The 24,030-nt window shown below is 34.3% G+C and overlaps 1 protein-coding gene and 1 non-coding gene across 4 annotated transcripts in view; one reads left to right on the top strand and one right to left on the bottom strand.

The window, feature by feature from the left end:
• The window catches only part of LOC5571189 (2-acylglycerol O-acyltransferase 2), a 36,859-nt gene that overhangs the window by 10,899 nt on the left and 1,930 nt on the right, over window positions 1-24,030 (bottom strand). The window contains exons 1-4 of one of the 3 annotated variants that reach the window (XM_001653465.2): window positions 9,206-9,331; window positions 8,691-8,858; window positions 8,523-8,620; window positions 255-386 (exon numbers count right to left, since the gene is read on the bottom strand). In XM_001653465.2, the coding sequence (XP_001653515.1) occupies window positions 255-386; window positions 8,523-8,620; window positions 8,691-8,822 (362 nt within the window). In that variant the 5' untranslated portion in view covers window positions 8,823-8,858; window positions 9,206-9,331. Of the gene's footprint in view, window positions 1-254; window positions 387-8,522; window positions 8,621-8,690; window positions 8,859-9,205; window positions 9,332-24,030 lie in introns of those variants that run through there. The other 2 variants (XM_011495169.2, XM_001653462.2) reach the window with 2 other exon arrangements.
• On the top strand, window positions 20,164-20,257 carry Trnay-gua. Its single transcript has 2 exons — window positions 20,164-20,200; window positions 20,222-20,257. It is a non-coding gene; the product is annotated as a tRNA-Tyr (tRNA).

Here is a 24,030-nt window from a genome sequence, read left to right as displayed (position 1 = left end):
TTGTCGTGCTACTTCAAAATTTTGTTTGACTTTTAAGTCTATAGGGTTATAACATAACCATACTCGAATTGTAAAATTAACCTTTCCCATCGCATGTGAAATGCAAAGAAAATGGAATGGAAATTACCAGTCGTTTAGATGATGATCATTGAATAGCATGTCGTAGACCAATTTTCCAACAGTCAAGCACCGTGTACAAATTCGTCATGCACGTGAATATGAGTACGTGCTAGGAGGGTCTTTGCTGAACTTACCTGAGTACACCATGTGGGAAGGCAGCGAAGATGTAGTTGCGATCCGCGGGCAGGTCAACCGTTTTATGCAGTTTGGCAGGGAAGTACGTCTGGAAGAGCTTCCAGCAGAACAGGTTGCGGAACCATTTGACGCTGAAATGATGTGAATACGTTGTCAACTAATTCGTTGATATATTTTGTTTAATTATAGACGTAAAAGTACCAAATGGAACGAACGAAAATGTTTCACACTGGCATAGTAAATATTTTACAATATAGTATGATGTTAGGATCATATGGTCGGCGTTAAGTCAGAGATCATTTCATTTCATGTCATCCAGTGACATTTTTAATATTTTGAGAAAAATGGACTTAAAGTCTAACACTTTCCCACTTCGGGTTGGTGGGAAGAAACACATGAATATGTATATGAAGCATTGCGTAATGTTTAGGATACCTGCGTTATTTTCTCAAAATATTTTCTGAATTGCCGATACATTTTCTTGATCCACGATGTTTTTCTATGAAACATAAAAAAAGAAAATCATTTAGCGACTCCTTTGAAAATTCTTCCATCAAGTCCTGTGAGAATTTTTGGGGATTTCTACAGGAACTATTCAAGATATTTCTTTTCCTTTTCATAACATACGCTAGCAGCTACTTCAGTATATCTGCCATCCTTTTCTGGAACAATCTGAACCATTCCAATAATAATTTGTTCAGCAAATCCTCAAGGAATTATTGTAGGCGGTTTGAGTAGCAATGAAACGATATTTTCTCAAGGATAATGTTCCTATTCGTCAAGTGGTTTTCAAGAAATTTCTCCAAGGGCTCTATTGATTCGGTTATAGAATGGGATTCCGGTATTGGCATGCCCCAATTTTGACACCCCCGATTTTGGCAACAAAATGGATCCGTTTTTTAAAATTTGTAAATTTTTGTAAATATTTTCGTGTCTGTTGCTTTATTTATCTGATCAGTAGGTCAACTATGCACCGATTACATTCCAGAGCTCAATTTTCGTCGATATACCCCCAAATCTCAATAACTACTAAGGGCTCCCGTACGCGCTCATTTACTTCACGATGGCCATTGGTCATGCATTCGCAACGTTTCATGAAGCCATTATTCTCCACCACAACTCAACCATCTCTTTGGCATTCATACTGAGTGACCAGCCCACTTTAGTCTGCCAGTAGGTGATACACTGAAGAAACACTTCTCTTCAGATGTGGCACAGCTTGTTTAAAAAAATCACAAGCACATTAGGGCAACTAAAACTCTATGACTCACACAGAGTTAAAAAATAAATTTTGCCTCACCTGTTCAACTTACTGTTCTTATTATTTTGGAGTTACATACATTGCGTATGAAAAACACCGCAGTAATAGATACAAATACAGCAAAATGTCGTGCATCCTAACTTTCGAGAAATTTCATTAAATGAATTGCGTCATTCTAGTGAATAAGGTCCTAAAATGTTCAATGAATTTTTTTTTAATTTAAAAATTGGGTCCATAAATGAACCTTGACACAATAGATCATGTTGGACGTTCGCTTAGTCGACAAAACACCACATGGGTTTTCGTTTTAACATTGGGGTTGTTCCTATCTGACATTTGAGCGGTTCCACGCCGTTTCGCAAACTCGATTATTTTTGTATTTTTTGAATCGCCTGAAAATTTGCATACAGATTCTTTATGACCAACAATGCCATTATGCACTTTCAGACCACCATTTTGAACCTCGCCTTATTTTTGAGAAGGGCGTATCGGAAAATGCATGGCAAATCTTTAAAAAACTGTAACTCGAAAACGGTTTGTCCGATCGATTTGAGATCTTCTACAAAGTTGTAGGTATTGCTTAGAACTATATAGAGAAAAAATATGCACTGTAAAAAAAGTTACAGATTATTTTTTATTTCAAAAACAAAATTTTAAAATCGATTTTCTCCAGAAACGCAGTTTTGATTTATTTTTTATTTTTAGATATGTTTTAGGGGACAACTTATGTGATTTATTGCACAATGTTTCAAAATGGAAGAATTATGGACAAAAAAGTTATGTTTTTTTTTTAAATTACAGATTTTGAAAAAAAAAATCGAAATAGAGGAAAACAATAATTTTTTATATGATTATTTGAAAGTACAGAAAAATTGCAATCGAAAAGTACTTAAGTAAATTTTTTCTAGGTTGCATCAATTTCGAGATATACTCATATTTATATAAAAGTTTCAAATAAAAAAAGAAAAATAGGCCCTTTTCAAACATATTTCGTGTTTCTCCATTCCAGAAAAAAAATATTTTGATTGAGCGAATCGTAGCTAAATCGTTTATCGTTTGATCAAAACATTTATGCTTAAGTATTGAAAAAAGAGTGCACGGTAAAAAATATAAACGATATTTTCAAATGAAAATTTGAAGCTAATAGTTCTTAAAAACCGCAACATTGATGTTTTTAATTTTTGGATATATTTTGCGGGTGTTGTAGGTATTGTTTAGGACTATTTGGAAAAAAATATTCACGGTAAAAAATAATGACAAATTTTTTTAATAAAAAAAAATTAAAATCGATTTTCTATGAGAATGCATCTGTGATTTTTATTATTTTTGGACATGTTTTAGGGGACAACTTATGTGATTTATTGCACAATGTTTCATAATGGAAGAATTATGGACAAAAAAGTTATAATTTTAAAAAATATTACAAAATTTGAAAAAAATCGAAATAAAGGAAAACAATATTTTTTTATGTGTTTATTTGATAGTACAGAAAATGCATTGGAAGAGTACTTAAGTAAAATTTTTCTAGGTTGCATCAATTTCGAGATGTACTCATACTTATTTACTGATAGTTTATTATGTGAAACAAAAACAGTGAATTGCACCTTACGTTGTTGTGAAAAATGTTCAGATTCTACTACCTTTGAACGAAGCTTGTTATCAGAAATCGAAGAGAATGGCATTGACGAATTATAATTTGAACAGTGGGTCACAACCGACAGGTGTGATATTGAAACTTTTTTAAAGCAGCCTGATGAATTTGTATCATATTTTACTCGTAAATTGGAGAAACTAATACTTCATGATTTCATCTGAAAAGAGCAAGCTACATTTTTAAATAACACAAAAAACAATTTGATAGAAGGTGAATTTGTGGTAATTTGTGATTTTTCGGAAAACTACACATTTATTCTTCAAGATGAAGTTCAAAGCCATCATTGGAATGCTCAGCAAGCTACTTTGCATCCGTTTGTAATATATTATCGTCAAGATGGCAAAGTCAATCATTTAAGTTTTGTTGTAATTTCAGAAGATTTGCGTTACGATTCTGTATCTGTCAACTTATTCATATCTAAAATGATAGATTTTTTGCGATTGGATCACAAATTAACTGTCAACAAGATATATATTATGTCTGACGGAGCTGCATCACAGTATAAAAATAGGAAGAACTTTTCAACTCTTTGGCAATTTAAAATCAAATATGATATTGAAGTTGAATGGCATTTTTTTGCAACATCACATGGCAAAGGGCCATGCGATGCCATAGGAGGGACACTAAAACGTATGGCTACCAGAGCCAGTCTTGCCAAATAACGTGAACATCCGATAAAAAATGCTAAGGAACTATATGATTGGGCTCAAAATCAGAAAGAAGAGCAGCTTACACAAATCTTCTTTTGTTATTCAACTACTGAGGACTATGATATCATTGCACAAGAACTTAACCAACAATTTTCAAGTGCGAAAATTGCAGTATATATAAAAATTAAAAAAAAAAAACAAACTCCTTCTCCAAGGTTGTACGATCTTTCCGCGATGAGAGGGCTTTACCCATTAGCCGGGCTTAGCTCTGGGGACCAAAGGTACACCGTTGTGATAGAATCACATTTTTAATGCCACGTTTAGATTTACCGTGTATATATCGGAAGTGATGCATCTCAGCTAAATTTTACTTGAGTATTTTTCGATACAAATTTTTCATATTTAAAAATATATAGTTATTTTTCTGTACTCAAAAAAAAAAACGCATCAAAAATATCGTTTTACATAAATTCGTTTTATTTATTTTTTTAAATAATTTTTTTTTTATCCAAAAAATTTCCGTTTTGAGGCATTGTGCAAGAAATTACAAACAATATGCTGCAAAACATATCCAAAAATTAAAAACATCAATTTTGCGGTTTTTATGAACAATTAACTTCAAATTTTCATTTGAAAATTTCGTTTATATTTTTTTACCGTGCATACTTTTTTAAATACTTTGGTATATAGGTTTTGATCAAACAACAGTGAATCAATTGTCACCCAACACGCGGCAACAAAGACATTGTCATCTCCTATTCCTGTTGCAACAATTTTATTCCGCAACATCAGTTTATCATCACTTGAACAGAATATGACAAATATCGATTACCACGTGCGCTGCGATTTTGTGGGCTTCGCATTGCAATTTTCGAGAACTTTCTTCATGTTGGTAAACATTGGCACACTATCGAACAGCATCCATAAAAGATTTTTGGTTTTGTGTTTAAAATAACTGATTAATCGCGAGTTGAAAAGGTTGCAACAATGTTGCGCCCTGTGATTGTCATGACAATTTTGCTTTTGATTGTGTCCTTATCCGCAACAGTTGCAACAAACGGTTGTGAGCGAGCTTGCTTTGTTGTTTATTTTTCGTCTATTTTGATGACAATTTGATTCACTGTCAAACAATAAACATTTCAGCTACGATTCACTCAATCAAAATAAAATATTTCTGGAATGGAGAAACACGAAATATGTTTGAAAAGGGCCTATTTTACTTTTTTTATTTGAAAATTTTACATAAATATGAGTATATCTCGAAATTGATGCAACCTAGAAAAAATTTACTTGAGTACTTTTCGATTGCAATTTTTCTGTACTTTCAAATAATCACATAAAAAATATTGTTTTCCTCTATTTCGATTTTATTTCAAAATCTGTATTTAAAAAAAAAATCATAACTTTTTTGTCCATAATTCTTCCATTTTGAAACATTGTGCAATAAATCACATAAGTTGTCCCCTAAAGCATATCCAAAAATAAAAAAAATCGAAGCTGCGTTTCTGGAGAAAATCGATTTTAAAATTTTGTTTTTGAAATAAAAAATAATCTGTAACTTTTTTTTACCGTGCATATTTTTTCTCCATATAGTCCTAAGCAATACCTACAACTTTGCAGAAGATCTCAAATTGATCGGACAAACCGTTTTCGAGTTACAGTTTTTTAAAGATTTGCCATGCATTTTCCGATACGCCCTTCTCAAAAATAAGGCGAGGTTCAAAATGGCGGTCTGAAAGTGCATAATGGCATTTTTGGTCATTAAGAATCTGTATGCAAATTTTCAGGCGATTCAAAAAATACAAAAATTATCGGGTTTGCGAAACGGCGTGGAACCGCTCAATGGCTACTTCTAGAGAAATTATTTATATAATCATTATGGCTTAGAATAATTTCAAGATGCTTACTGTATCATCAGAACATATTCATTTTGACAAAAAATCAAAATTTTGAAGATCGACCAAAAGTTGTTCTTAGAAAAACTTTTTTATTAAATATTTCTCCATCATGAAACTTTGTCCCAAACATCTTTTTGCTATCAAGATTCTATGGTGAGAATTTAAAAAAATATCAAAAATGGGATTTTTGTGTAATTTAAAATTAATTTTTTTTGAAAATAAATAAAATATTTTCTCAGTGTATATATTTTTCTTATAGTCCAAACGGTTCACTACAACTTCTTCATAGAATATTTTTCTCTAAAATCAACAGTTTTGGAGTTAGAATTTTTCAACAAAGTTGCATGTAGAAATTTATAGGCCATTTTGAAAAGTTATACTTGGGTCAAAATTATCAATTTTTCTATGAAAAACACTTATTCTACCGTACCAAAAACATGTGCAAAATTTGATCCAAATCGAAGATGGTCGAGTTCTGTGACTGACCGATTTGACATGGAATCCGTCATATAAGCATCGTTCAAAAGGTGATTTCGTTATACGTATGTTTTGGTTGTCTGGGCAGGATTCGTCTAAGTTGAATGCTTAGGGATTTTTCCAAAGATTCATTAAGATTAATTTAAGAAATATTTTCAGAATTTCTTCTAATACTTACAACAGGTTTTACTATAATTGATCAATAAATACTTCGAAGAACATGAAAAAATCCTCTGTAGCTTTCATAGGGAATTTCTCAACATATTGCTTCTTGGGTTACACAAGTTTATGTAATTCCCTTAGAAAAAATTGGATGATTTATCGAAGCATTCTTGGGAAAATTTATGAAGAAATCTGTAGGATTTATTCATACTTAAATAGATTCCTTAAAAAGGGTCACTGCGATATTTAATGTTACTTATTAGACGAATTTCTAAAAAAATGCTTGGATAAATTCTCATAAAAATCTCTAAAGGAATTTTAATGATCTGTATGAAATCCTCAGATTATTGATTTAGCTGCTGGTGTTGATTTTAAAATAATCGTAGAAGACATTAATCTTTGTATTAAATACCAAGAAAATACAGTACAGTAAAACTTCAGTTATAAATAATACAGTTATATTTACAGTATTTTTAATCAATCCTTAGCAGATACCCAAGTGTTATAACTGAATAAATTTAAGAGAGAATACTCGAAGGCATCTGTTGATTGGCCTTCCTTAGCCGAGTGGTAAGGGTCCGTGGCTGCGAAGCAAAGCCATGCTGAAGGTGTCTGAGTTCGATTCCTGGTCGGTCCAGGATCTGGAAATTTCGATATAGGAATGCAAAAATAACAACTTAGGCAAAGAAAGCTCTCAGTAAATAACTGGGAAGAATTCATAAGAACTCTAAGCTGAGAAGCCGGCTCTGTCCCAGTGGAGGGCCGTTAATGCTTAGAAGAAGAAGAAGATCTGTTGAGAAATTGAATTGAATTTTTTGAAAAATACTAAGTGGAATCCAAGAAAAAAATAATGTAAAACATATCATGAAACTGTATTTTGCAAGTAATTGAAATGATAGAATGCACTGAGGAGTTTCTGAAAGAACTCCTTGGAAAATGCAAATTACCCGGAGGAGAAACAAAAAACAAATCCTGGAAAATCTGTACAAAAAACCCTAGACATTTTCCTGGGGGTTTTCTGACGGTTTCCTCGGAGGAATACTCGCTAGATCCCTTGGAAAATTTTGGGAGTTATTTCTGGAAAAAATACTGATGGAATTTACCTTAAGGAATTCTTGGAACTTGTTTCATCAATTGGCTAGGATGAAACTGTCGGTCATTAGGAGCTCTATCAATCGAACCTTTTGACTTTGTTCAATCTGGAATTTTCCAAGGTATTAAGCGCACTTGTTTATCAGCCAACAAATTGAACCGAGAGGCGTTTCAGATTCCACCTTGCCCACTGTGAAAAAAGGACTGTTGAGTGCAGAAGTTGATTATAGCGACCGTTTTACGTAAAATTCGTATGAGCTTTTGAGGTCGCTTGACTACTTCCCCCTTGGTGAAAATTCTGGAAACGCCAATGGTACTCAATTGCGTGTAACTTTTCCTTTTTGAGTGAAGTAAAACCTCAAAGAAAGTTACATAAACTTTGAAGAAAAGTCTCTTGCAAAATGCTAAGATTTTTTTATCGAAATTTTATCCAAGCAACTGAATGTACGTCTCGGGTGATCTCTGGAGGTTTCTTAAACTGCAAAACACTTTCGGCTTGGTTGTGATCAACTGGTTAATATCAATTGAATACCTAGCAAAATAAATTTAATTATTAATTTTTATTCAAAAAAAAAAAAAAACAACAAAAAAACTCTGGTTCGTATTGTCGGCATTTTGTTGCTAACCTTAAAATATGCACTTGATAAGATGTACTTTTCATCACATATCAATATTTGAGGATGATAAATTGATATTTCATGAAGGTTATGAAATAGCATGAGTAAAAAATGAATGAAGTAAGCATATAGGGTGCAGAGCTACTTGGGCACTTTCATGATTCACTTTGGCATGGGGGAATTTTCTCAGTCTAATCGTCTGAAACTTTGCAATAAAGAGCACTTCAATACGACGCATATTGTAGCCAAATATGAGCTCAGTGGCATTCAAAAAACCCCACTGCCGAAGTGAATCAAAAGTGCCAAGAATTGGATCCGGCTCCCTATTGGATATTTTTTCATATCTCTTCCAAAGAGCATGACTTTCGAAATTCTATCTGGTGTTGTGGAATTCCAATAACCAAATCCTCAAATCAAAGGGAGTGTTACTTCACATTAATAATTGTAGGTACTCACCCCTGTCCTCGTCCACCGTTGACGCCAGCTTTCCGATCGTAGTAGATGAACGCTCCATAGATGAGACAGAACGTTTTCGCGAGCAGTCCACCGAATATCTGATTGGGGAAGAGAGCAATCACTTGAGCACTTACACCGACGATAGAACAATAGCAACAACTGGCTCACCAATAGGTATAAATAGGTGAACAGCATCCCGAGCTCACCGAACAGAAACAGACTCATCCATCCGAAGGCACAGAGCGTCTCCAGCCGGCGTCGCAAGGGCACATTCAGTGGTGCCCACTCAATTTCTCTCATCGTGAGTTATTTTTCGTCAAAACCATGCAACTCAATCTGTGGATCGAATGAGATCGGAAGGAATGAGAGATTAGCCTAAATTTACAACTTTTCAAAGATGAATTTTCTGTAAGGCATAACGAACAACGGTAACAATGCAACGAAACACATTCAAAGACTAAGACTTGCGCCGGTTCAAATAGGATCGATAAACGGAACAATCAATCAATTTTTGATAAAATTATCTCGCACACTTCATACGATTTATTTCTTCCCAGCAAATCTACAGTCTGAAGGTCGTTTCAACTACTTTTTTTCCGAATTGCGATCAACAAGCATTATCACATCACAAACGATTCGCACGTGAAACTCAAATGTACAATTAAACGTCGTAAAGCACGCACCGAATCCCTGCAAAGTTCACTCCACGAGGCGTACTGTTTTCTCGGGAAATAGCACACGGATACGATTTGTCGGGTGAGTCCCGAGCCGTGGTTGGTAACATACTGACTAACTGGGACTCTCGGGGAACCTTATCGTGTCAAAAGTCGAAAAAATAAACGAAAATCGGTAAGTTAATCTTATTGAATACTCTTGAGCAGTGGTCTTCAATTTATGGTATGCGATCCACAACAAACTTTTTTTTTAAATATTGTATGAGTTCTATGTTTGCTAACACTATCATACTATTTTGGAACAAATAATAAAACTTTTATTAGCATTTTGTTGACAGCATGTTACACTTTATTGACCGTAGCATTTCAGAATTGACACTGGTCAATTGAATTCATAAGCTTATGAAAAAAATGCTTCTTAATAAACTTAACCAAATACCAACATGATGCACTTAACTATAGTCCAGAAAGTAGATTTACGTAAAAAGCTGCATTTACTAATTTAGAATTAAACATTAGACGGAAACTGCACGCATTTTTTTATTCTAATAGTATCCTTTAAAACATTCCATTATTTTTCTAGAAGTTAGGGAAAAAACGCTTTCAATTTACATAACCTTACTTAACCTAAACTTATAACGCATTTATCGTGGCAATAGAAGATTGCAACGATTTTTGTCTAAAATTATTATTTTTTTTATTTGACATTTGTTTCAATGTTTCACCATTGGATATCCTATGTTAGTATTATATTTATATTATTAGGAAGCTTCAGAATCATTTTCATATTTTCATATTTTTGAGTTCTTTGCAGAGTTTTCTTCCTGGTATTACAACAGCTACTTCATATTGGTACAGCATACAACATGCTGGCCTGAACGTTTGTTTGAAGATCAAAAGCTTGTTCTTAAGACAAAGTTTTGATTTTCTATCAATAAGGGGATAAATACGTTTTACATATTTGTTACATTTGGCTCGAATGCTCTCAATGTGATTTTTGAAAGTTAAATTCTTATCTAGCATGAACCCTAGATACCCAACTTCCTCTGACAAAATTATTGGAACTCCTCTCGTCCTGACAACGTGTCTACTTGAAGGTTTCAAATAAGGTGCTTTTGGTTTATGTGGGAATATCATAAGTTGAGTTTTAGAAGCACAAGGAAAAATCTTCCTGTTTTGCATATATGAAAAAAAAAAGAAAATATCCAACTGTTTTTGAAATCTACTACAGATGACAACCTTTGCCAGAGGGACCTGTGTCATAAGCGAACACAGATTTTTGACATCCCATTCAACATTTTGAATATTGTTAATATTGATTCCAAAATGCTGCACAAAGAACACCAGCTCTTACAGGAAGTCTTTCAGACTTGGAGTTCTGATAATTAACCTATGGTGTACGAAAATTCAATTTTTGCCAATGAACAGTTCGGATTCCGCCATGGACATTCGACCACTCATCAACTTTTACGTGTAACAAATTTGATCCGTACCAACAAATCTGAAGGCTATTCTACTGGTCTTGCTCTTCTAGACATAGAAAAAGCATTCGACAGTGTTTGGCATGAAGGTTTGATCGTAAAATTGAAAAACTTTAATTTTCCAACATACATTGTTAGAATAATTCAAAGTTATTTGTCAAATCGTACACTTCAGGTTAATTATCAAAACTCCAGATCTGAAAGACTTCCTGAGCTGGTGTTCCTCAAGGCAGCATTTTGGGACCAATATTATACAATATTTTCACATCTGACTTACCTGAGTTACCTCAGGGATGTCAAAAATCTTTGTTTGCGGATGACACAGGCCTCTCCGCCAAAGGACGAAGCTTGCTTGTCATCTGTAGTCGATTGCAAAAAAGTTTGGATATTTTTTCTTCATACTTGCAAAAATGGAAGATTTCTCCTAATGCTTCCAAAACTCAACTAATAATATTCCCACATAAACCAAAAGCTCTTTATTTGAAACCTTCAAGTAGACATGTTGTCACGATGAGAGGGGTTCCAATAAATTGATCAGATGAAGTTAAGTATCTAGGGCTCATGCTAGATAAGAATTTAACTTTCAAAAATCACATTGAAGGCATTCAAGCCAAATGTAATAAATATGTAAAATGTCTTTATCCCCTAATTAATTGAAAATCAAAACTTTGTCTTAAGAACAAGCTTTTGATATTCAAACAAATTTTCAGGCCAGCCATGTTGTATGCTGTACCAATATGGACAAGCTGTTGTAATACCAGGAAGAAAGCTCTGCAGAGAATTCAAAATAAAATTTTGAAAATGATTCTGAGACTTCCTCCCTGGTAAAGTACCAATGAGTTACATAGAATATCCAATGTTGAAACATTGGAACAAATGTCAAATAAAATAATAAATAATTTCAGGCAAAAATCGTTACAATCTTTTATTGCCACGATTAATGTGTTATATGTTTAGGTTAAGTTAGGTTAAGTATATTCAAAGCGTTTTTTTTTATCTCTTATAAGCAGGTGAAATCAACTCACCTGTAAAAAATCTGAACTGCTACGGCAAATGAAATGTAATATGTTGTTAACAAAATGTTAATTAAATCTTAAATTTGTTTTACCAAATAAGGATGTTAGTGTTGACTAATAACACAGAACACCTAGATATAAGAAATGAATGTAATGTTTGGAATGATACTAATAAAGAAATTAAAAAAAAACCTATTGTGTACGATTTGACAGATAACTTTGGATTTTTCTAAAAATGTATGTTTGAAAATTGAAGTTTTTTTTAATTTTACAATCAAGCCTTCATGCCAAATACTGTCGAATGCTTTTTCTATGTGTAGATGAGCAAGACCAGTAGAACAGACTTCAGATTTGTTGGAACGGATCAAATTTGTTACACATAAAATTTGATGAGTGGTCGAATTTGCATGTCGGATTGCGAACTGTTTATTGGCAAAAATTGAATTTTCGTTAATGTGTACCAATATTCTGCTCAAAATGACTTATTTAAATAGCTTACTGTTGAAGCAAAGTAAGCTGATTGAACGTTAGCTGATAGCTCATGCAGGATTTTTGTCTGGTATTAAAATTAATACAGCTTTGGCATTTTTGCATTTGTCAGAAAAATATGTCAACTGAAAACATTTGTTAAATATATCAACTAAGAATGATAAGCTACTTTCTTGTACTTTCTTAATGAGGATGTAGAAAATTCCATGATCGCCAGGGGCTTTTATATTTATATTTTTTTTAATAGTTCTCACATTTTCCAAATCAGTCTCCCAGGAATTTTCGAAATCGTTCTCATGAGTGAGAATGCTTTCGAAATCCTGAGTAACTTGATTTTCAATTCGACTAGTGAGTTTTCAATTGAAATTGTGTGCGCTTTAAACTGCTTGGAAGTTTTTGAACTTTTTCACGATCAGTTAGAAAACCTGCTTCTGCTTCATTAGTAGAAGGTCATGAGTTCAATCCCAGGCCCGTTCCTTTCCACGTACTTTGTCGATGTATCTTTCACTTGCTTCTATCTGTCACTCTTAATATATCACAGTTTATCTATCACAGTTCATAGCATTTGCTAGAACTCGAGACGGACAGAAATAAAACCGTTTCCCTACGCTTCCATCCTTTTATCATTATAGCTCACCTTTCCTTACGCCTGATACATAGGCAGTCTGCTAACCAAACCAGCAAGCCTCTCTGCCATAAAAATTACCCCATCCCTTCTTCCTTCCCGCATGAACTGGCGTAGACGCAGTGGTATATACGGTCTACCGTGGGAGCCAGTTGATTGCATCATTAACTCCTTTCCCTTCCCCTCATTGGTCTGCATTCTGACGTGACAGACACCATTGTTGCCTTAAAATAGAAGATCACCAGCACTTATCAAGCTCAAGCTCACGATCAGTTAGAAAACATTTGTTTTTCTCTTTCAATTGGGTCCTAAAATGTTTAATGAATTCTCGTTTTTATTCAATAATACGAAAGAGCATGTTCTTGCAACTACTTTAGCAAGTTTTCCCGCTCAAATAACGGCTAAATCATTTTTTAACTTCAATTTCAAAAATGGTTCCAAATATCAACCTTGACACTTGTGATCTTGTTTGACATTCACTTTTTCGACAAAAATGCCACAGGGCATATAGTTTTAACACTGGGGTTGTTCCTATCTGACATTTCGGAAGGGACACGGAAAACAAAATATACCCAAAATTCGAGTTTAAACCAAGGGGTGTAACAAAATCTTAAAAATCATAAAAAAAATGTTTTTTGTACTTAAACCAATGAAAATCATTTAAAAATTGAGTAAACATGTGTTTCTGCCCTAAACTTAAGCGTTTGGTAATAAAATTGAGACAGGGCTTTAAGACCCTATTTCGGAATTGGCTTCTGAGATTTTTTTTCAAAATTTTAGATAATTTTCAAAAGGGCTTAGTTCTTCTTCTTCTTTCTGGCGTTACGTCCCCACTGGGACAGAGCCTGCTTCTCAGCTTAGTGCTCTTATGAGCACTTCCACAGTTATTAACTGAGAGCTTACTATGCCAATGACCATTTTTGCATGTGTATATCGTGTGGCAGGTACGAAGATACTCTATGCCCTGGGAAGTCGAGAAAATTTCCAACCCGAAAAGATCCTCGACCGGTGGGATTCGAACCCATGGCCCTCAGTTTGGTCTTGCTGAATAGCTGCGCGTTTACCGCTACGGCTATGTGAGCCCCATAAAAGCTAAGCCCTTTGCCAAGGTCCAATTGAAAATTTTATTCTCAAAATTTGTGTTTTCCTACTGTGTGAACATTTTTTCATTTCTTTTTACAAATTCTGTCATATAGTTCTCACAGCAGGATCGCGAGTGCGTTGAAATTTTCTTCTTCTCACGCTACAAGATGGATTAAGGGTTTAAGATATCATCGTCGACTGTACCCCGTTTGGCGTAAAGCCATCTGGCATAATGTTGTTTAGCTTAACGCCATTTAGCATAATGGCTTTTCGACATAATTTAAAAAAAATATTTAAATATTCTTTGAAATTTTTCAACGTTGAGACATAGAAATTTTAGGCTTAGAAATTGAAAAAGTATTTGCATGGAACTAGTAAAGTCAAGATAAGAAGAGCAAATATTACAGCTGTCTTTTCATGATGGACGTTAATTGGTATCGCGTAGATGGAGACCCGTAGTATATGGAGTAATAAATTTCGATACAACATCATAAGTAAGTTTTCCTGTATAAGTGTGGGGAGACACAAAACCGTACTGGATAGATGAGCACAATTCCATAAGCATCGCGTGTATATATGTGTGCTGTTGAACTGTGTAACAAAATGGGAATCTGTTAAGACTAAATTGTATCTATAGAAGAAGTTAATAGCGCAGAAGTAAAGATTCACCAATTTATCAGGAATCGAAACTCGTCGCGAAATTCATAATTTTGATGTACAGTAATTAATTCATATTATCAAATTTCACATTCTTTCTAACACGAGCTTTTCTTGTATGTTTTTAGTATAGCGAATCATTACTTTTTTCCGATGTGAATGAACATCGATAATGGCATGTCTAAGATTTGTTATGTTGCACAGTTAGTTTTTTTTTCACGAGCTCGGCTGTGGGAATCTTGATTTTTCAATTTTATTCGAGAATCAGATACCGTTTTGTCTCAAATTCCAAACAGACTCATATTCCGAACACTCCGTTTTTGTATGGCTACTAGGTTGAAATATTTCACTGAAATATGTCATAAAATTACCAGGAGATGACAGTCAATTGCCATTCAACTTTAACGTCTTGCAATATATTTTATACCTCGGCAGTAGTTATGATTCTCTAGGTCGAAACCACTAGAACTAGCTCAGATAAATTTGTTTGCAAAATTATTCATTTGAATACGATTTATTCGTGCTGTTCGGAATTTGAATCAAGGTTTCGGAATATAAGACATTTGAATCGGTATTTAAATCAAAAAGTTTGTTGCATACTTTTATGTAAAAACAATACTAAACAAGTAAGAATAACAATTTTTAGCGACACACCCAACAGTTAACGGTTAGGGTTTGTGAAGAAATTAAATTTTTCACAAATATCTGCTAATTTATGCCTATCAGATGCATTTGAAGTCACTGTTGACCTTAAGTGTTCGATATATGAGTCAAAACGGTAACTAATTATGAGGTAGCTTAGCAACGAAGCACGATCTACTGATACTCGGCTTTTATTTTCTGAGATCTCACGATCGACCGAATACTTGGTAAAAATTAACCGAGATTCGGCATTCGAAATTAAGTGTGTAATCTAGATTAAGTTTGGTTTTCTAAATTAAGTGTGTAAACAAAAAAAAAACAGCTCGTTTTCCAAAGAAAGTGAAATTTCCAATACAGTATTATTATCCGTATATCAATTGTTTTTTTGTGACATGATTGGAAAATTGAATTTAAAGCTTATGCGCAAACACGCTTCTTTAGTTTGAAGAACTCTTATTGGATGCTTCCTTCGCGAGATTTGTGCCTTTGAAGTTTTAGTGCAATAAAAGAAGTTGATTCCAAGCTGTTTCACCTTAAGGTTTGCGGCAGTTTGGGTGTACTTTCAAATTTGTTATCTCAGCATAGGCGTAAAAAACGGCTAATGTTGAAGAGTAAAGCATTAAAATTTTGCAACTAGACAAATAAACATTTGTGTTTCTTACTTGCTAAATTGATCTTTTCATGAAAATAATTACTCATTCATTCTCTTTTTCATTATGTTATTCTACTTTATCAAATAAGGTTGATAGTGTGGAAAAATGTCATTGTTTTTCATTGGAATTTAGTGGTTTTCATCAAACTCTACGTACATTTCGGGAATCCCGGGATGTCAGAAATAAAATCCCGGGAAACGGGAAATCCCGAAATTTGTCAAATCCCGGGATTTTTTGTCCCGGGATGTCCCGGGATAGACACTCTAGTGGGCACCTTCGCAGTTCACGGGTTCATTCACAAATTTCATAACGCCAAAAATTGCCATTTTTGACACCTACACATCCTCCGCACCATTTTTGTATGGAAATTCTACATATTGTGTATGGGCTGTACCATTTTGAGGATAACCACCCACAACATTTTTTGCCTCTTGAGCGTTACAAAATTTGTGATTAGGCTTTTAATAAAATAAGCCTTTTATTGACTGAGAGCTTTCCTTGTTAATTTACCATTCTTGTACATGTGCCTCTATGCCCTGGGACGTCAAGGATATGTTCATTTTGTTATTTTCATACTTCAAATATTTTCTTTTCTTATGAATATTGGTTGTGCCATACCACCACGTTTTTGCAGTGATCATTCACGCCATAGCTGCGCACATGTCACCAAAAATTTGCCCTTCTTTCCTAAATAGGCTGTTCTTTCAAGTTTTCATTGGTAAAGATAGTCACTAAGATTTCCATATAGAACAGCTGTTTTAAAAGAATATATCCTGAAGGCATTCACCGAAGTGAATCCTGCTATAACTCTCATCAAAAATTTCTCTTTCGTTCATCTTTTTGTATTAAAACAGACAGATTTCTTATGGATTTGCCTACCACTTTTCTGCCATCATCATTTCTTCATTATCTTGAATAAAAAAAATATTATTTATATGGTTATCTCATCGAAATTCAAATTAATGATCCCACAAACCAACGAAAGTTTTTTACTGTAGCTGCAATCAGAGGCCACCGTTTTTTCAACGTGTATTAACCAACAAGCAGAGCACTCTCCTACCTGCTCGGTGTGAGAGCAAAAGAGCAGAAGAGAGTGAAAGCAGATGTAAATATAGATTAGTTAAAAATAGAACTGTATCGGTAAAGAAGATATAGATAAACTGATTCCGGCACAGTAGTGGCCACGAGCACGGAGTGCCTTAAAAGAAAAAAAAAAAATGGTTGTGAAAGTCAAGTAAACATGTTTGAATAAAAAAAATTCTGATAACACTTAAAAAAATTTATTTAAAAAAAAAAAATAAAAAAAAAAGCATCGAGTCTCGGAATATCAAGTTGAAGATGTATCGAACTAGGTGTCAACTTAAGGGTCAAAGTACGCTATATTGAAGGGACTGCGCATTCTATCGAGATAAGGAAAAAGCACCAAATATCGAGTAAGGGAAAGCGGACTGTGTTGTTTTTTGCATTCGTAAACGTTTGCAGAATACGATCAATTTATTTTGGATACAGATTGGTTGTGGTGTTGATGGAGATACTTTACAAGTAAATGATTGATTAATTCCTCTATGTTTGAGGGTCTACCGTATTTTTTACATTTTTTCGAAGCCTTTTTCCTGATCGCCACAGAAATAAAGCCTCCATCGATCAATTTTGAAACTTATTCTACCAAGTCGATGAGACTTTCACGTTGTTGAAGCTCTTGGAATAGGCTGCGTGCTCGTTAAACATCAAGAGATCTGTATTGAACATAACAAAAGGTCCAGATTGGACCAACTCACATTTTGTTATTTTCAAACTAGTTCAGAACAAACAATGCATAGGAACATCAAAACCATATGATCTGCTGAAGGCTTAGTCTGAGGGGATTTGATTATAAAATAACACATAAAGATTTTAGAATTAATGTCGCTCACAGAAACTTGGAAATAGTTCTAACCGACAATACAGTACATCACTTCAAAACAACAACCCAATATTAAACAGAAACAGAAAAACTGAATGATGTCAAATTTGTTGTGTTAGATCGAAACCAGACGGTGGGTAAAAAAGCGGTACACACGATCTTCACAGTAGCGCCAGAAATACTTGGTGGTTCGAATTAGAACAGGGTCCGAACTGAACCAGGTTCCTCTACCATTTTTCGTAGGAATGGAGTATTAAAACAATTAAAACAGTTTGTATTTGAAATACAGGTCGGACTCGATTATCCGGAGACTCGATTATCCGGGGACTCGATTATCCGGGATTCGATTATCCGGAATTTTAGATTCGATTATCCGGAATTCGTTTTTTGATGTTCTTGTTTTTCAATTTTTATGCTTAAATCTGAGATAATTTGGTATTGTAATATACAATATGAATGATTTTGCAGTTTAGAACGTATTTAAGAAAAAGGGGGTTTGGAAAAGTGTTTTTTGTGTAAACCTATCGAAAAAAAAAAAAATCTTGTAAAGACTCCTATTGTTCCTAGAAAAAATATGACCTAGAAAAAATATGACTACCCCACCGTATCATATAAATAAATAACGAAACAAGATAATATTTAGGTTCTTTTGTCAAAGATTTCAATTTTTTTCTTAGTGATTCGATTATCCGAAGGATTTGATTATCCGGAGTGAAAAAAAAATCGATTCTCCGGATAATCGAGTCTGACCTGTATAACTTATTTACTGGGTGAAATTCAAACTATTTCTGAGCTGCAGTGCAAAACTTAGGTCAATCGGTGCTCTAGAAGAAGATCTTGTCCTACAAACTTGACTATTTTCTGTGGAAAAACTACCAATGCGACTTTTTCTTCTGCCCAGTACTGTACCAAGTGCCAAGTAGAATTGTTGAATAATTTTTCTTCAACTTATTTGAATAAACTTTTTTTTTGAATGCATATATTTTTGGCGGTCCAAGAAATGTTTGAAGAACTTCAAGTAGGGTTGCAGTTTCAAAAAGGTTGGGAACCACTGCGATAGACATTGCAAAACAGAAAGTTGTCAGAGTGTGATTATCAGTTTACGAATGCTGGAAAAGATAAGAAAGCATTGTTTACACAATAATGCATCCTCTAGCTGCAGTTTTGCCGTGGAACTGTTTGTTGAAATGGATATTGATTGACCTAAAATGTCCTAAGGTAGTTACTATAGATAAGTGATTTATTGATTCGACTTTGCTTTGCATTGCTTTGCTCTGATTACCTAAATAATTTTGTTTGTTGCTGCACAAGTGACGCTATCGCTTTCAACTTTCAGCGTGTCATAAAGTCCCCCTTACCTTATCAAATAACTCTAAATTTAAGTTGGGCCCGATAACACAACAAAGGTAGCTTCGATGACTGATTGATTTATTGGCCAACGAAGTCCACCGACGACAATATCGGAATGACGTCGTCGCGACGTTTGTTCTTTATCATCATCGGCGTTCTTCCTCTCTCCTCACACACTAACCCAAACAGATTGTGATCGTATCACAGTGGTCGCGTCCCATGCACAAGTTGGCAAATCGTAGAAATCTTGCTCAAATCGTTAAAAACCATGGCTCATCTACAAAACATGATTTTTGAAAGTAATTTGATCAAAATTTTTGTTTTAACAAAAGTTTGTCATTTCTGATACACTTGGCAGATTAGGTTAAAAAAAAACATAATTCGTTCATTTAGTTCATAGATCAATATCAACATCAAATTTAACTGAAATATTTTTTTGTGCCCCATTTTAAAGGTGCACATCTTCTGGTGGTTGTGGATTTGTATTTGTATTAAAACGAATAATTATAGAAATGTGTTGATAAAATTAAGTCAGATTGTTTAGTGGTCTGATTCGCTCTGTAACAAACATTTGAATTTTCATATCATTGCGTAAAAATACGCAAGAAAAGCCATAGCACCTGAAAGTGGGTGAAAGATCGTTCTAATCTTCTAAAGTGAGTTGTTTAGTGAACTTTACATTTTTTTTAACTTTTGCCCACCTTCAGGCCACTGTGCGTCCCCTCGCTCAGCTGGACTTGCGCCGTGTAATAATCACGCTGTAAATGCCCTCCGGTTGATTGTTGACTTAACTAATGGTGATAATGATATGAAGGTGGTTAAAATTACTCGGATTAAGTAAGACCGAGACGTAGACTCAATCGGAGCGACCGACACACGGGGGAGAAATTAAAAAGGCGGTCGGCGAGGATTATTTCCGTTGCTTCACCGTGGGGGTCGCCGACTGCCGCTCAGTTAGTTGTTGATTATTGTTGTCGGAAGAGATAAGAGTGATACGAAAGAAATTAAAAACGGTCTACACTTGGGTTAGTGGAGCGCGTTGGCTTGTTGGTGGACGTCTTTACATCTCCTTCGATAGCTCAGTTGGTAGAGCGGTGGACTGTAGAGCGAATGTCGAGTGGCAGTTATCCATAGGTCGCTGGTTCAAATCCGGCTCGAAGGATCTTTTTTTATATTGTGAAAGATCTTTGTCCCATATTTTATATATATAATATGCACGTTTGATTTTGTTCTATTTTGTACATTTTATATAGCTACTGGATTCGGCACTGCAGTCTTGGGAGGAATCAAAACGATGTTTTTAGATTTTTCCCGACGTTTCGACTCAAAATCGAGTCTTCTTCTGGGGATAATTCTACTTAATCGTTCTTCGTGTATGTTAACATATAACTGTTGGTGTCAAGGTTTTGGAATTTGTACATGGGATATAGTATTAAGTGAAACGTAGCAACTTTTCTTTGAATTTCACTTAATATAGCCACTTTTACTGCACTACACATCTGAAGGCGGTAACGGTTGGTTCGTTTTGATTCCTCCCAAGACTGCAGTGCCGAATCCAGTAGCTATAAAATTCACATCAGTCGAACCTCTTTCTTCTTCTTTCAGTACATTTTATACTCAGAACGCATTTAAAAACGGCATTTCTAAAGTAAATAAAATGTGCATCTCTTTGACATCTCCTATAAAAAAAATTTCTTGATTTCGTTATTAAAAGGATATTTCAAAGAAAATTATGTTTACATCACCGTTAAGATTATATCTATAAAAGAGTTTCAGTAAAACCATGAATTCTTGGAAAATAATACACGTAAAGAAAATCTTCATAAAACCACATTATAGTACAGTATGGCCCATAAAAAAATGCGAAAATTGTTTGAACGTGAATTTAGCATCAACAAGCGTTATTTTCATTGTTTTTGATGGTGAATGTAACTTCTGATTATTGTAATTTATTCTGACACAACTTCGCTATCCAGGACAATTTTTGTCATATTTTTCTTTCTGTCCTAAATAATATAACAAAGCAAACAAGTTCTAAGGTTTTTTCCGCCCAAAGCTAGAAACAGCGTCTGATTGTCGTATACTCTGGTGATAAACTTTCCAACTTCAAAAATCACACTTTATTGTTGAAAACTTTAGTTTGTTTGGTATCAGAGGATGTAGGAGTTCTTAGAGAACGTGTTTTTCATGATCACAATAAGATATTTTGCCAGGGTCATAGTCTTGAGGGCATTTGTGTCTTATAGGTTTGATATGTCTTTATTTTTTGTTAAAATTGAATAAAAATTAAATACGGAGGCCTATAACAGATTTTTGAGGATGAAATTTGTTCCTTCGGTTAGAGACAACTTATATCAATATTAGCTCATAGGTTTTGAGCAAAACGGAGCCGTTTATCACACTTATATGAAGGTTCAATCAAAGCTCTCAATAATGAGCCGTTTTTTCGCAAATATGTTTAAGTCTCCAATTACCCAGGTATAAACCAATTTTATCATTTCATATGGGCGTATGCTGGAGACAAGGCCTGTGAAGAATCCCACGCCATCGTTGATGTTTTAGAAGCTTTCATCACACAGATATTGAACTCGATGTCCGCATGATCAAATTTGAAGGTATGCTTCCAATTCCTCTTTTGTAAGATAAAAGTAACAGATAAAAATCATGTCCAAAGCAAACAACTGAGTCTAAATAGATTAAAACTAAAAACTACTATAAAACATGATATGACGGTTTTCGCATTTTTTATGGGCCATACTGTAGTGGTAGTGCGGATTTTAGCATGCTGTAGAAAATTTGGATTTTTGTGCGATGTTTTTTTAGCCCTCATCAAAATAAACTGAACGTAATACAAAAACCCTGGAATTAAGTAAGAAAATAAAAGAAAGCAATTAAAAACCTTTGCTTTGTTTCTCCGTTGTAATAGTAATAGTGGTACGTTCCTATAATAACGAGTCGTATGGGAAATCAATGTAAACCACTATTAGAGTAAAGTGGGGCAAAAGTTCGATTGGGGCAAGAGTTTCTTTAGAAGATACCTATCTCAATTCAAAACAAAACTTATAAATGTCATGGCTTTTCGAATTCTATTCAAGTAAGATACTTTCACTAAAAATATCATAAAAATTGATTGAGATTTGGAAAAGTTATGACTATTTGTTGTTTTTCGACGTGAATATTGTAATTTTCGGTCAAACTTTCGTTGCATTGAACCAAATGTCGATAAAATCTTTTTCAATATTTTATGTAAGGGCTTTTCTAGGCCTATCAGAAGGATGCTTTGAGGTGTATTAGTTTTTGCATAAATGCTTGGAAACAATTTTTGGCCCATAGTGGGGCAAAAGTTCGAATCAGCGTGGCAGAAGGTTGACCCATGTATAAACTAACGGAAAAACTTGCAAATTGCCTAAATTCCACATATTATCTTCAAATTTAGCTAAATTTGCCTGATCGTGCGAAAAATGAAAGTTTTCGATGAAAATTTAGTGTGTATTTATCGGCAAACTTAAGTTTACGGCTGGTATAAAGTATGCCTGTCATAAAAGTATCGATATTTTGTGTTTTAACCAGCGAAATTTTGCCCCACACTAGATTCGAGCTCTTGCCCCACCGGTGGGGCAAAAGTTCGAAAAAGCCAATCATTTTGAAACTGTTATAACTTAAAATGGGTAAATATTTTGACACAAGTTTGTTCAGCAAAATTGTAGCCAATACGTTGAAGGTTCACTGTATGGTATTTGTTCTGTTTCAACTGGTATTGTTTTCCTGGAAACTTTGATCATACCATTAAGGTCGAACTTTTACCCCACCTTACTCTATTAAACAATTCTCGCAGAAACCAGGCCGACATCGGCACACATCGTTAGAATTACAATTTTACGTCACTGATAGTTAGTATAAAAATCTCGCAGCCTTCTTTTTCCAGCAACAAGATCATATGGAATTTTTCGTTTGTCGTTTTCATACCGAAACGGTTTCAGTATAAAAACAGTCCATTTACGCTCGGTTGCGGAAAGAAAAAGAGTGATTAAACGTCAGATTGCCTTGCTAAAACTAAAGAGTTGCCTTTTCGGTTTTATAAAATTGATGGACCCCTCGTACGCAAGCTACTAAACAGTTTGCAAAAAGCCCATTTATTCAATAAATTTGAATTCTGAGATCACCATTAGAGTGCTGCAAAATAACTGAGTAAGATCAGCTACAAAAACTAGGTGAGCAATTGTATTTACCATATGCAATAAACGATTAAGTGTTCTACGATTTTGACGTATTTTTAAATGACGTTATGCAATCGATGCAAACATCATTTTTGCGCAACAAAAAATTAAGTTTTTAATTGTTGGATTTATCCTCGAGTCGAGTGAAAAATAGGAATATTATTTTGAGTGAAAAAAATATAGCGGCTATTTTGGATGTTGACGCCATCTCGGTTTAAGTAGTAGAGTGAGTTTTGGAATTCTGTACACTTTGTATATCTTTTATTTTTCTTAAAAGACTTTTAGCTCAACGTTGAAACTTTTTTGGTTAAATTAGTGAAAATGCATCTATAAAGCAAGACCATGCAGATGTCAACTGGGTTCTACTTTCGATCCAGTTGAAGATCTTGTTTGGTTGTTCGGTATTACCGGTTAGTACATGGATAAAACTCTAACGGCTTCTACTGTCAGAAGTAATGAAAGCGGGATAATTATGTTACTTCAAACGTTTCGGCTCGTGGTTGGAGCCACGTTACGTGTGACCGGAAAAGCCATAAAAAGAGGATTTTTTTGTTGTGAATTTTTGCGACTATCCCGAGCATGAACTATCATTGTGTCAAGTATTCAAAAACAAAATAAGAGATGATTGCAAATCTTTCAAATTAAAACATTTAAAATAATTGAAATAATGAACTGAGGAGCATTATTTGTTTGGTTGGATGTGTTCTTCGAAGAACAA

This window comes from Aedes aegypti, chromosome 2 (assembly GCF_002204515.2).
Source record: "Aedes aegypti strain LVP_AGWG chromosome 2, AaegL5.0 Primary Assembly, whole genome shotgun sequence".
Classification (NCBI taxonomy): Eukaryota; Metazoa; Arthropoda; class Insecta; order Diptera; family Culicidae; genus Aedes; species Aedes aegypti.
This window is presented reverse-complemented; position numbering and strand designations above follow the sequence as displayed.